The sequence below is a fragment of the Lagenorhynchus albirostris genome, chromosome 4, assembly GCF_949774975.1.
Source record: "Lagenorhynchus albirostris chromosome 4, mLagAlb1.1, whole genome shotgun sequence".
Lineage (NCBI taxonomy): Eukaryota > Metazoa > Chordata > Mammalia > Artiodactyla > Delphinidae > Lagenorhynchus > Lagenorhynchus albirostris.
In genome coordinates this window covers 49,909,883-49,924,019 of record NC_083098.1, presented here as the reverse complement: position 1 = coordinate 49,924,019, position 14,137 = coordinate 49,909,883, and the positions used below count along the sequence as shown (strand labels likewise).

At 40.2% G+C, this 14,137-nt stretch overlaps 1 protein-coding gene across 1 annotated transcript in view; it reads right to left on the bottom strand.

Moving 5' to 3' along the window:
• The window catches only part of ADAMTS3 (ADAM metallopeptidase with thrombospondin type 1 motif 3), a 289,212-nt gene that overhangs the window by 148,134 nt on the left and 126,941 nt on the right, over positions 1-14,137 (bottom strand). The window contains exon 4 of the mRNA XM_060147233.1: positions 750-906. Coding sequence (XP_060003216.1) covers positions 750-906 — 157 coding nt within the window. The remainder of the gene's footprint in view (positions 1-749; positions 907-14,137) is intronic.

The window sequence follows — 14,137 nt, the reverse complement described above, 5'->3', positions numbered from 1 at the left end:
GACACTCCAACTCCAAAGTTGGTCAAGGGTCAACTGTACAGACTTTTTGAGATCTGGTTAAAAAAAACATGGATTCCCATAGTTCCTTTCTTCTCCATAAAGAAAACTTCTATACCCAACTTATAAAAACATCTCTTTAATACAAAGTTACTTTCAGATCTCATTAAAACCAAAATAGAAAACCTTCATGTGCCATAATTCACTTGACTTTGGTGGTTCAGCCTACCTTAAAATAAAATTCGACAGAATCATTCAACTCATTGTCTCTTCCATATTGTAAAAAGTTTTGCCAAATAGACAAGGTCAGATAGCATTCTTATTTTCAAATGTATCTATCAGCTGGACTTAAAACAAAATATAATTCTTTGCCATGTCAATATATCTCATTTCAAAAGTTTTAAAGTAATATTAATAATGCATACTTTAGATACTTCTGGAAGACACAAATATTTTCAAATTTTAACACAAGCTAGAGAAAAGATCATTTTAATGTGAAAATTTAAAAGAAGTCATAAATAACAAATTGGGGGATACAATAATGCCCTGAAATAAAATAATACCTGTAACATATATTCCTCTTACACATTTAAAAACAGGCAAGCCATATTTCATGATTTATAAACATAAACTTATTTCGCTACCTTCACATTTTATATAAGAGCACATGACAGTCACATTCTCTTAATTGATGGGAGAGTTGTTTTCAATATATGTTAGAATCACAGTTAATTATTATCAAAGATGCCTACCTCTGTAGTGGAAGTCTTGGGACATATCTATGGGAGCCCGTTCTACTGCTGATCTCTTGTAGACAACATGAATCCTTCCCTTTTCTTCCTCCATCTGCTTACCTCTTTCCAAGGGTTCAATGAAATACTCATCATTATCACCTTTTATCATTCCAGCCTAGAGAAAGCATAAAATGTATTAACGTTAAAGGAAATATCTATCGTCTTTAGCTCACAAGTAGGTTTTTAAATGGCAAGAATATAATTTTTGAAAACTAATGGGTTTTCTTTCCACTTTGGGTTATAAATGTAAAATGGTTAAGCTATGATTAATATCAGTTATTCATATAAGACAGAAATTCATCTATGGTAGGAATAAAAAATTCATACAAGGTAGAATAAGAGCTTTATATAGGATAAGAATAAGGAAATCATACAACCTATACATTTTATCAGACTAAAAGAAGTACATTTATATATTCTACTCAGTATCTTATCTCTAAAACAATCTTATGGGCACATAAATTCAAGAAGCATCTCTGATTTCCCATAATAACCCATTGTGGAGCTTCTGTCCATGCATGTCAAGTATTTACATCTTCTGTAACTCATTTACATCTTCCTGCCATATCACTATGGTATAAGAGGAATGAGTTCCACGGGGCACTCACTACATCAAGTTATTTCGGTCCTTAGTTAGCCTAAGTTTCATTGGAAACCCCGCATTTCTAATATTTATTAATTTGAAGAACTAGCTCATTTGTCCCATATTAATCTAATTTCATGATTTTACATAATTTTTCCTTCTCAAGTTTCATCCTTTTGCATGAAAATGTTATCTTACATTCAGTTACTTCCTTCCACCTCTCTAGTGTTTCTTTCTGACACGGTTTCATCTTTGGTTTATTTACAAAACATCAGGACTATACTATTCAATACTATAGCTGAAGAGAAATGATGGTTTTGTCTGAAATTTATTCTTCCGTAAGTATCGAGTCCACATTACACTCAAATAGTTATAGTTCATATTCCTACTGTAAAGGTCATACACTAATATGTAGTATTAATTTGAACAGCAGTACATTTATTTGAAAACAAAGTTGAAGAAATAATGTGGTAGTGTAGCATTGTAATTATTTTGAAAATATTTATCAGATCTAAGTCATATTTTTCTTCTGAGGCCCTTATTCTATATTTTCAAATATGAGGTCACTGGCTCATATGGACCATAGGCAAGGCTGGGGGGAATGGTTCCCACCCCTTCTACCCGTTGGTCTAATGGCTCCACCCCTCCATGTCAAGCAGCACAGACATGAAAGGTAGGTAAACCTTGCCGAATAGCATTCGTTTTCAGCAAATATGCCTATGACTATGGCTCTTCTGTTGTAGTCAAGTCTGTCACCCCCTTCCAATTCTGTTTTCTCCCACTAGATACGCTCTATCCCCTCATTTGCCTGTGTAAGCCTCATAGAGAATTCTTAGAAGTTATGGTGTCTCCAAATGCCATTTCTACATCCACCTAGATGTGCTCATACAAACAGCCTTTGAATTTACACCTTGTCTTACAAGGAAAGAGCACTACAGCTCTTTCACAGTGTTTAGCTTTTACCCTCTTGAACAAACTTCTAACCTTCATTACAAAGAACATTGAGCTAGTGGGCATTCAGTAGTAATGCTGATCTTCCAGACACAACTCCAATATTTGGAGTTATTTTCTCATCTGATCAATTACTTTTCCCCTACTCTTGTAGGGGAAAAGTAGTGTTTTCACAAGTGGCCTGATTAGATCTTTACCCTTCAGAGTTGTTTCTCCTGTCAATGGATTCATCTCCTCTACAATACAACTTCCAACATCTTTCTCATGCTTTTTAATTGTCATTTAAATCTCTTTAGCATTAGTGTCATATTCTTAAATCTCATTTTACCAGTAATTTCAACATCACTTTTTTGCCTTGCTCAGGCATGGATGGGTTAATGATGTTCATAAAACAGATTCAAACTAGGCACAAACACAGTAAACATATAACAAGTTAACTGTACCACGCCTAAGGCTGAAATGTCCAGCCTCATTACTAGCACCATCTGTTGGTGGGAGGCAGCGTTAACTGGCTTTGTCATGGAAACGCAGGTCTGTTGATGCATACCTAAGTTTACAGATTGAAGTTTATCAGTATTCATCTTCATTGCAGTCTTTTCTTTGCCCCAGACCCATTCAGTCACAGTGTTCTCTCTAAAGTCTCTTACATTCTTTTCCCATCTTTCTATTTCCACTGCCACATCCTTAGTTACAGACCTCACCATTGCTTATTTGGATTACAGAAATTGCCTCCTATTGTGAGACTTTCCATAGATCATAATGATTCTCCCAGATGAGTGCCTAACCCTGGGTGGAAACAGGGTCACTGAAGCAGCCAGCAACCTCTGAACAATGGGCAATGGTTACTGGGGACACTTGAAAGTCATGGGGAAAAGCAGTAAGGATTAACCCACATGCCATTAAAAATCATTTCTACATACCTTCCATTGCAAACACTCAAATCTCAGGCTTCTCCTAATGTTACTTCTCCACTAGATCACAGGTAAAATTTAACACAGCTAACCCTCCCCCTTAGAAGGCAATTGAACATCTAAACCAGGTTGGGGCAATATCAATGGAAAGGCAAAAGCTGGGTCATATGACCACCAATAATTCTATGGACAGGAACTCTGAGAGCCTACTCTTTTATTCATCAATTTAAGCAAAGTTTAATGAAAAAAAAAAAAACCTTATCTAAAGCATTGTACTAGATACCATAGTAAAATTAAAAATTCTCAAAGACATGGTTCATTTACCCTCCACTTGAGGGCAATCTAGTCAAATAAATAAAATATATGCCTAAAGGTATTCAATGGGGTATGTTATGAAAAGTCTAGAAAGTAAGTGAGATGGCAGTTGAAAGTCAAATCAAGTGAGATTGTTTTCCCACAGGCCTGCTGCACAAGCAAACTGTCAATAGGAGCTGTTGATTCTCCATCTGAAATTATCTAAAATCTATTTCAACTGAAATCTCCCTAGGGCCCATGGGAATTTCACTTTGGCCACTGCTGTTGTTCACACTGTCTCACATTTTCACATAGCATAGCAGCCAAAATTGCTTTTTCAAATTATCGTATTATTTTAGGCAAACTAGAATGTGGTGACAAATAGACTGAATATGTAATGGCTCAAAACATCAGGTGCTCCTTTCTTGCTCGCATAAAAGCTCAGAACAGTTCTAGGTCAGCTGGGAGGGGGCTTTGCTCCACACAGCCATGCAGGGCTCGAGGCTGATGGTGGCTCAGCCATTTCAATACAAGCTGCCCAGTCAGAAAGGGAAACAGCAGGAGGAAGCACCCATGGGAGATTTTTATGAGCTGGCCCTGGTACTCACCACTACCACTTACTTCCACAGGTAGTATACAGTCACATGGCTGGCTCACAGCCAACTGCAAAGAGTGTCAGGAAATGGAATCTGGCTGTGTGCCCAGGGAGAAAAGACAAACGTTTTTTGATGAGCAGATGGCAGTCTCAACCTCAAATAAGATCATGTCACTCCTTTGCTGGAAACACTTCAGCTGCTTCTCACTGCACCTAAAACCACACTCCTCACCATGGCTTTCAAGGCCTGCATCATCCAGCCCTGCCTATGAACCCCAAGCACTACCACTCTCCCATACTGACTGTGCCCCAGCCTTTGGGGCCTTTGTTCAGTGTTGTTTTTCTTTTGATATTCCCAAGCTCTTTATAGCCTCAGGCTTTTGAAATGCTGTTGGTTCTACTTAGAAGGCTCCTCTCCTACCATTCCACACTTCCCTTAGCTGGCTAATTTTTATTCACCAGGCCTCAGCTTAAATGTTGCTTCCTTAGAAATGATTTTCTGACTTCCTCACCCCCATGTAGATTAAGTACCCCTATCTAAATGAGGATCCATCTTAGCCGTTCATTCTGACTCACGGCCCTTAACACAGATGCCAGGTTGTTTTACCTAAATGTTAACTTTATGATTCTCTGTCTCCCCTGTGGCAGTGTCAGCTCCTGGGGCAGACCTGTACCTCTTAATTCACCTTTGTCTCCTTCAGCACCAGCACAATGGCTGCACAAAATACGTCTTCAATACATTTTCTGATGAAAAGTGACATAAATGAATGGTAAAAGGGAAGGGATGAAGAATTTTTAGAGACTTATGGTGGTCTTCAAAAGGTGGAAGGATTGCCGTACTGGCGATGTGAGAGGAGGCATTAGACGTGAGACAGCTCAAGCTTGAGCAAAGGTTGTGAAGTGCGAAAGCCCAAGACGTGCTTGAGGACAGTGGGTAACCCGTTCATTCAGAGCAGAGTCTGTGCAGGGCAGTTCTGGGAAACAAGGTTACGGAGGCCTTGTGTCATCTCGTGTCTGAATTTTAATTTGTAGAATGCAGAACAACAACTAAGGTTGATCAGATGGACCAAAACAAAGTGGTGTTTAAAGATTTATCTGATGATTAAGTTCCAGAAGGAAGAAAGAACTAGGAAAAAAGCAAGCACGGGGCTAAAATCAAAGTTCAGGTGGCAAAAGTGGCAATGTGAACAGAAAAGAGGAAAGAGAAAGGAAAAAGGAATGAATTCAAGAGTGATGGGCTTCCCTGGTGGCGCAGTGGTTGAGAGTCCGCCTGCCGATGCAGGGGACGCGGGTTCGTGCCCCGGTCTGGGAGGATCCCACATGCCGTGGAACGGCTGGGCCCGTGAGCCATGGCCGCTGAGCCTGCGCGTCCGGAGTCTGTGCTCCGCAACGAGAGAGGCCACAGCAGTGAGAGGCCTGCGTACGGCAAAAAAAAAAAAAAAGAGAGAGAGAATAGTAAAAAATAAATACTTGGTCGCCTGTTAAAATGTAAGCTCCTCTGCTCAAAACCTTCCAAGGGCTCCCCTTCCACGCAGATCAGTAATCAAAGTCCTTAGGATGGCCACTCTCAACACCACCACCTCCTGGGCCTCATCTCTTTACTCTTGCCCTTGCTGGTTCCACTTTAGCCACAGTGGGCTCCTTGCTGATCCCTGACACCCCAGGCACGTGCCCTCGTTAAGACCTTTGCACTGGAAAGGCACTTTCCACTTGCACTTTCCTTTCTTGGAATCCTCCTCCCCCAAAATTCCACATGCCTAACTCTTTCACCTCCTTTAGTCCTTGACTAAGTGAAGCACACCCTGATCACCCACCTGCTTCCCCCACCCAGCACCCCAAGCCCTCTTACCCTGCTCATCTTTTCCATTATACTCACTGCTTCTAACGTACTAAATAACCTAATCATTTATCATGTTCCTTGCTCATTCTCAATCTCCCAACACTACCCTGCTGGTCAGGAATTATTTTCAGTCTGTTCTGTTCACTCTGTATCCCAAGTGCCTACAACAGTGCCTGGCACAAACTAGATGCTCAATAAATATTTGTGGAATGACAAAATGAGAAGAAAAGGAAGAGAAGAAGATGCAATCCAAGATGACTCCTAAATTTTGAAGTTGAGTGACTAGGAAATTAATGCTTTTGTTCACAGAAACAGAAAGCTACAAGGGAAAGCTAACTGGAAAGGCAGGAAGAAGATTAGCCTATTAAGCATGTTCACTTGGGGTAGGGGTGAAAATGCCCAGCATGCAGTGGAGAGACGCAGAATTGTTATTCAGAAAAACTGTCATAGCCATAAGTATATTGGAAATGGGATGCATATTCTCAGAAGCAATAGCTGAAACTGTTTGGGGAAAAGAACGAATAAGAAAAGTTCATAAAGAGATTTGAGGGAGGGCCAATAGCAAATCTTGGGAAATGATCACAGAACCTTAGAATATTACTGTATAGGAAATTCCTAAGATCTGAACTCGGAACCATGGCCTACCAGGCCCTACATGGCCTGACATTGCCTATTTTTCTGGCTTCTCCTAATGCTTTACACCTTGCTGTTTCTGCTCTAGCCACATGGTCCCCAGCCTCACTGGCACTATCCCCACCTACATAAATTAGCTTCCCCTCCCCTCTCTATCCTAGACTTTTTCTTTTCAAGGCATTTACCTACATGATTGTCTGTTACCCTTTTGGAACGTAAACTTTACCAAGCACAGACTTTGTCAAATTCACTACTGTATCCCAGGGCCCAGAACAGTGCCTGGCTCAAAGCAGGTGCCTAATATTTGAAGGAGGGTGGGAGAAGAAATTAATGTAAGAAATGGCCAAATTGAAATAAAACATCTTAGAAGGAAACTGAAAAATAATGGCAAGACATATGGGAGGGAAACAGAGTAGAGTGTTATAGGCATCGAAATAGGAGAGAGTTTCATCAAAGTAAAAGTAACTGCAGTGAAGATGACACAAAGAATGAAGACTGTGAGAAGAAAACTAAACAAACAAAAGTGTCTAATTAGAGTACAGTGGTGGTTGAAGAGATATTACAGTGAATTATGGAAAGAGCAGGTGATAAAGCCACACATCAATATATTTCAGATCCTAGACTATTCACAGACATTATAGGTAGATTCTTCCACTGCTCTTCCCACCCCACCATATTGATTTTTCTCCTTCTGTAGCTACCCAAAATGGAGTGACTATTTAAAAAGTACTCTCCTGTTTATTTTACAATCTAAATGGCCATCAAAAGATAACTGGCTTAAAAGGATGGGCTGTTTGGGCTTCCCTGGTGGCGCAGTGGTTGAGAGTCCGCCTGCCGATGCAGGGGACACGGGTTCGTGCCCCGGTCTGGGAGGATCCCACGTGCTGCGGAACGGCTGGGCCCATGAGCCATGGCCGCTGAGCCTGCGCGTCCGGAGTCTGTGCTCCGCAACGGGAGAGGCCACAGCAGTGAGAGGCCCGCGTACTGCCAAATAAATAAATAAGACAAATGAATCTATATACAAAACAGAAACTGACTTATAGACATAGAAAATAGACTTATGGTTACCAAAGGGGAGAAGGAGGAAATGAGGGGCAAATTAAAAGTATGGATACAAACAGAAACAAACTACTATATGAAAATAGATAAGCAACAAGGATTTACTGTATAGCACAGGGAATTATATTCAATACCTTGTAATAACCTATTATGAAATATAATTTAAAAATAAATATATAACTGAATCACTTTGCTGTACACCTGAAACTAACACAATATTGTAAATCAGCGATACTTCAATTAAAGGGGAAAAAAAGGTACTTATGCTTTCAGACAAGACGGACCCATGCAAAAAATCATCAGTACTAATAGTTAAGTAGTAAAGGCTCTTTTATCCACTAAGATATTCATTTAGGTAGTCACACATTCAACAAACATTTCTGGAAGCTCAAAGACCATGCATTGTCATACCCTAATATTAAATAACTCACACTCCTGCTCTCAGGTCCTCACAATTTTATTTCACAACATACAATGTACTGACTTAAAAGAATAAAACCCAATATGTGTAAAATAAAAATATCTCAGACTATGACATTCTAAGCATTGGTATTATTTACAATGCTGCCAGATATTTACAACTTTTGAATTATAACAGAAATATTTAGAAATATCACACACGAGATTATATATGGTCATAAAGGATTTTGTTTAAACAGATGCAGTCATTTCTTATCTATCTCTAATGGTATTTAATTGATGTATGGTACCAAGACAATATTTCATAAATTTCCCTTTATGACACAAAGTCCTCCACATTTACCATTCTGTGATATCATGTAACAATATAGGAAATATTTATGGTATTTCTCAAACTATTTTCCAAAATTTAAAGATTACTTTTTAAAATATTTACTCTGTTTAGTACAGCATTAAACACATTATATTAAACATATTTTATTATATTTAAATTTTCACACAATCTCTTTGACATCAATTTATAGGGGATATTTATAAAACTGTGATCTGTGCTAAAAAGCCAGCTGCATAATTTCCCTCCCATCTGGTCAACTCTTCCAGCTACATCATTCAGCTCAAACACTGCCAAGAATCCAGAATTAAGCCAAATAGCTTCTGAGCATGGAAACAGCTATCAAAAAAGGCCACCCTCCTTACTCACTAGGAGAGGTCCTTTCAGCCATATTTGACATCCAGTTCTACTAAACCAGGTTAGATGGTTTCCTAATCCTCATCAGAATGCAAATGGGAAACAAGAGAATGGGTGTGGGGTCCAAGGAGTTTCAGATGAGATAATGTCTATGAACACCCTTTGTAAACCATAAAGCCCTACCACAAATGTGAAACTCTAGTCTTTATATGTTGACAATAATAAACAGCAGTCACTAAGAAAAGACTAAATTGTGTTCAATTTGGTTTAAAATGAAAATCAATATAAAAGACATTTAAAAAAGTTTCAAAAGATTTACTAAGGTTTTTTGAAAATTCTGTGCCAGATATTCTAAAAACCTTATGCTATGGAAACATTCTATTTTTAGTTGTGACACCTAAATGTTGTTTTACTGCAATGATTCTCAAATCTATTAAGGAAGGAAAGGAGAGCAAGGGAGCTTTTTTTTAGAATGCCAGGAAATATGTATCAAATAATGTGATACATAATTGAAGCTGAAGCTAACTGAATATCCATTATTTTGTATTAAATTGGTTACAATCTTATACTAAGTCATAACATAGAAAAGTAGTAATAAGTTTTAAATGTCTAGTTTAAGTTTTCATTAAACTAATTTAATTAAACTTAGTTTAGTTTTGAATGTCTAGAGGAACACTGAGAAAATTTTATATTACTTTGTGTATGTATGTGAGAAAGGATAAATTTAAATGTAATATTCAAGAAAGACTATCATATACTGTAGTGGTACAACAACTCCATCTTAGCTCACTAAGGTTCATAAAAACACATTTTGAGGCTTCCGGGAAGACGGCGGAAGAGTAAGACGCGGAGATCACCTTCCTCCCCACAGATACACCAGAAATACATCTACACGTGGAACAACTCCTACAGAACACCTACTGAATGAGGGCAGGAGACCTCAGACCTCCCAAAAGGCAAGAAACGCCCCACGTACCTGGGTAGGGCAAAAGAAAAAAGAATAAACAGAGACAAAAGGATAGGGACGGGACCTGCACCAGTGGGAGGGAGCTGTGAAGGAGGAAAGGTTTCCGCACACTAGGAAGCCCCTTCGGGGGCGGAGACTGCGGGTGGTGGAGGGGGGAAGCTTCGGAGCCGCGGAGGAGACCACAGAAACAGCGGTGCGGGGGGGCAAAGCGGAGAGATTCCCGCACAGAGGATCGGTGCCGACCAGCACTCACCAGGCCGAGAGGCTTGTCTGCTCACCCGCCGGGGTGGGCGGGGCTGGGAGTTGAGGCTCGGGCTCCGGACCGAAGCCCCGGGAGAGGACTGGCGTTGGCGGCGTGAACACAGCCTCCAGGGGGTTCGTGCGGCACAGCTAGCCGGAAGGGAGTCCGGGGAAAAGTCTGGACCTGACGAAGAGGCAAGAGACTTTTTCTTCCCTCTTTGTTTCCTGGTTCGCGAGGAGAGGGGATTAAGAGCGCTGCTGAAAGGAGCTCCAGAGACGGGCGCGAGCCGCGGCTAAAAGCACGGACCCCAGAGACGGGCATGAGACGCTAAGGCTGCTGCCGCCGCCACCAAGAAGCCTGTGTGCGAGCACAGGTCACGCTCCACACCCCTATTCCGGGGAGACTGTGCAGCCCGCCACTGCCAGGGTCCCGGGATCCAGGGACAACTCCTCCGAAGAACGCACGGCCCGCCTCAGGCTGATGCAACGTCATGTCAGCCTCTGCCGCCGCAGGCCTGCACTCCGTGCCCCTCCCACACCCGGCCTGAGTGAGCCAGAGCCCCTGAATCAGCGGCTCCTTTAACCCTGTCCTGTCTGAGCGAAGAACCGATACTCTCAGGCGACCTACACGCAGAGGCGGGGCCAAATCCAAAGCTGAGCCCCTGGGAGCTGTGAAAACAAAGAAGAGAAAGGGACATCTCTCCCAGCAGCCTCAGAAGCAGCGGAATAAAGCTCCACTATCAACTTGATGTGCCCTGCAGCTGTGGAATACATGAAAAGACAACGAATCATCCCAAATTGAGGAGGTGGACTACCAGAACAATATTTATGATTTTTTCCCCTTTTCCTCTTTTTGTGAGTATGTGTATGCTTCTGTCTGAGATTTTGTCTGTATAGCTTTGCTTCCACCATTTGTCCTAGGGTTCTATCTGTCCGTTTTTTTTAATAATTATTTTTTTATTTTAATAACTTTATTATATTTTATCTTTATTTTATTTTACTTTATCTTTTCTTCTTCCTTCCCTTCTTCCTTCCTCCCTCCCTCCCTCCCTTCTTCCTTTCTTTCTTTCTTCCTTCCTTCTTCTACTAATTCTTTCTTTCTACTTTTTCTCCCTTTTCTTCTGAGCCGTATGGATGGGAGGCTCTTGGTGCTGCAGCCAGGAGTCAGTGCTGTGCCTCTGAGGTGGGAGAGCCAACTTCAGGACACTGGTCCACAAGAGACCTCCCAGCTCCACGTAATATCAAATGGCGAAAATCTCCCAGAGATCTCCATCTCAACACCAGCACCCAGCTTCACTCAACAACCAGCAAGCTACAGTGCTGGACACCCTATGCCAAACAACTAGCAAGACAGGAACACAACCCCACCCATTAGCAGAGAGGCTGCCTAAAATCATAATAAGCCCACAGACACCCCAAAACATACCACCAGAGGTGGACCTGCACAAGAGAAAGACAAGATCCAGCCTTATCCACCAGAACACAAGCACTAGTCCTCTCCACCAGGAAGCCTACACAACCCACTGAACCAACCTTAGCCACTGGGGACAGACACCAAAAACAACGGGAACTACGAACCTGCAGCCTGTGAAAAGGAGACCCCAAACACAGTAAGATAAGCAAAATGAGAAGACAGAAAAACGCCCAGCAGATGAAGGAGCAAGATAAAAACCCACCAGACCTAACAAATGAAGAGGAAATAGGCAGTGTACCTGAAAAAGAATTCAGAGTAATGATAGTAAAGATGATCTAAAATCTTGGAAATAGAATACAGAAAATACAAGAAACATTTAACAAGGACCTAGAAGAACTAAAGATGAAACAAACAACGATGAACAACACAATAAATGAAACTAAAAATACTCTAGATGGGAACAACAGCAGAATAACTGAGGCAGAAAAACGGATAAGTGACCTGGAAGATAAAATAGTGGAAATAACTACTGCAGAGCAGAATAAAGAAAAAAGAATGAAAAGAATTGACTACAGTCTCAGAGACCTCTGGGACAACATTAAATGCACCAACATTCAAATTATAGGGCTTCCAGAAGAAGAAGAGAAAAACAAAGGGACTGAGAAAATATTTGAAGAGATTATAGTTGAAAACTTCCCTAATATGGGAAAGGAAATAGTTAATCAAGTCCAGGAAGCACAGAGAGTCCCATACAGGATAAATCCAAGGAGAAACACTCCAAGACACATATTAATCAAACTGTCAAAAATTAAATACAAAGAAAGCATATTAAAAGCAGCAAGGGAAAAACAACAAATAACACACAAGGCAATCCCCATAAGGTTAACAGCTGATCTTTCAGCAGAAACTCTGCAAGCCAGAAGGGAGTGGCAGGACATATTTAAAGTGATGAAGGAGAAAAACCTGCAACCAAGACTACTCTACCCAGCAAGGATCTCATTCAGATTTGATGGAGAAATTAAAACCTTTACAGACAAGCAAAAGCTGAAAGAGTTCAGCACCACCAAACCAGCTTTACAACAACTGCTAAAGGAACAAGAGAAGGAAAAGAACTATAATAACGAACCCAAAACAATTTAGAAAATGGGAATAGGAACATACATTTCGATAATTACCTTAAATGTAAATGGACTAAATGCTCCCACCAAAAGACACAGATTGGCTGAATGGATACAAAAACAAGACCCATATATTTGCTGTCTACAAGAGACCCATTTCAGACCTAGAGACACATACAGACTGAAAGTCAGGGGATGGAAAAAGATATTTCATGCAAATGGAAACCAAAAGAAACCTGGAGTAGCAATTCTCATATCAGACAAAATAGACTTTAAAATAAAGAGTATTACAAGAGACAAAGAAGGACACTACATAATGATCAAGGGATCGATCGAAGAAGAAGATATAACAATTGTAAATATTTATGCACCCAACATAGGAGCACCTCAATACATAAGGCACATACTAACAGCCATAAAGGGGAAATCGACAGTAACACATTCATAGTAGGGGACTTTAACACCCCACTTTCACCAACGGACAGATCATCCAGAATGAAAATAAGTAAGGAAACACAAGCTTTAAATGATACATTAAACAAGATGGACTTAATTGATATTTATAGGACATTCCATCCAAAAACAACAGAATACACATTTTTCTCAAGTGCTCATGGAACATTCTCCAGGATAGATCATATCTTGGGTCACAAATGAAGCCTTGGTTAGTTTAAGAAAACTGAAATTGTATCAAGTATCTTTTCCGACCACAACACTGTGAGACTAGATATCAATTACAGGAAAAGATCTGTAAAAAATACAAACACATGGAGGCTAAACAATACACTACTTAATAACGAAGTGATCACTGAAGAAATCAAAAAATACCTAGAAACAAATGACAATGGAGACATGACGACCCAAAATCTATGGGATGCAGCAAAAGCAGTCTAAGAGGGAAGTTTACAGCAATACAATCCTACCTTAAGAAACAGGAAACATCTTGAATAAGCAACCTAACCTTGCACCTAAAGCAATTAGAGAAAGAAGAACAAAAAAACCCCAAAGTTAGCAGAAGGAAAGAAATCATAAAATTCAGATCAGAAATAAATGAAAAAGAAATGAAGGAAACGATAGCAAAGATCAATAAAACTAAAAGCTGGTTCTTTGAGAAGATAAACAAAATTGATAAACCATTATCCAGACTCATCAAGAAAAAAAGGGAGAAGACTCAAATAAATAGAGTTAGAAATGAAAAAGGAGAAGCAACAACTGAGACTGCAGAAATACAAAGGATCATGAGAGATTACTACAAGCAAGTCTGTGCCAATAAAATGGACAACCTGGAAGAAATGGACAAATTCTTAGAAATCCACAACCTGCCAAGACTGAATCAGGAAGAAATAGAAAATATGAATAGACCAGTCAAAAGCACTGAAATTGAAACTGTGATTAAAAATCTTCCAACAAACAAAAGCCCAGAACCAGATGGCTTCACAGGCGAACTCTATCAAACATTTAGAGAAGAGCTAACACCTATCCTTCTCAAACTCTTCCAAAATATAGCAGAGGGAGGAACACTCCCAAACTCATTCTACGAGGCCACCATCACCCTAATACCAAAACCAGACAAGGATGTCACAGAGAAAGAAAACTATAGGCCAATATCATTGATGAACATAGATGCAAAAAT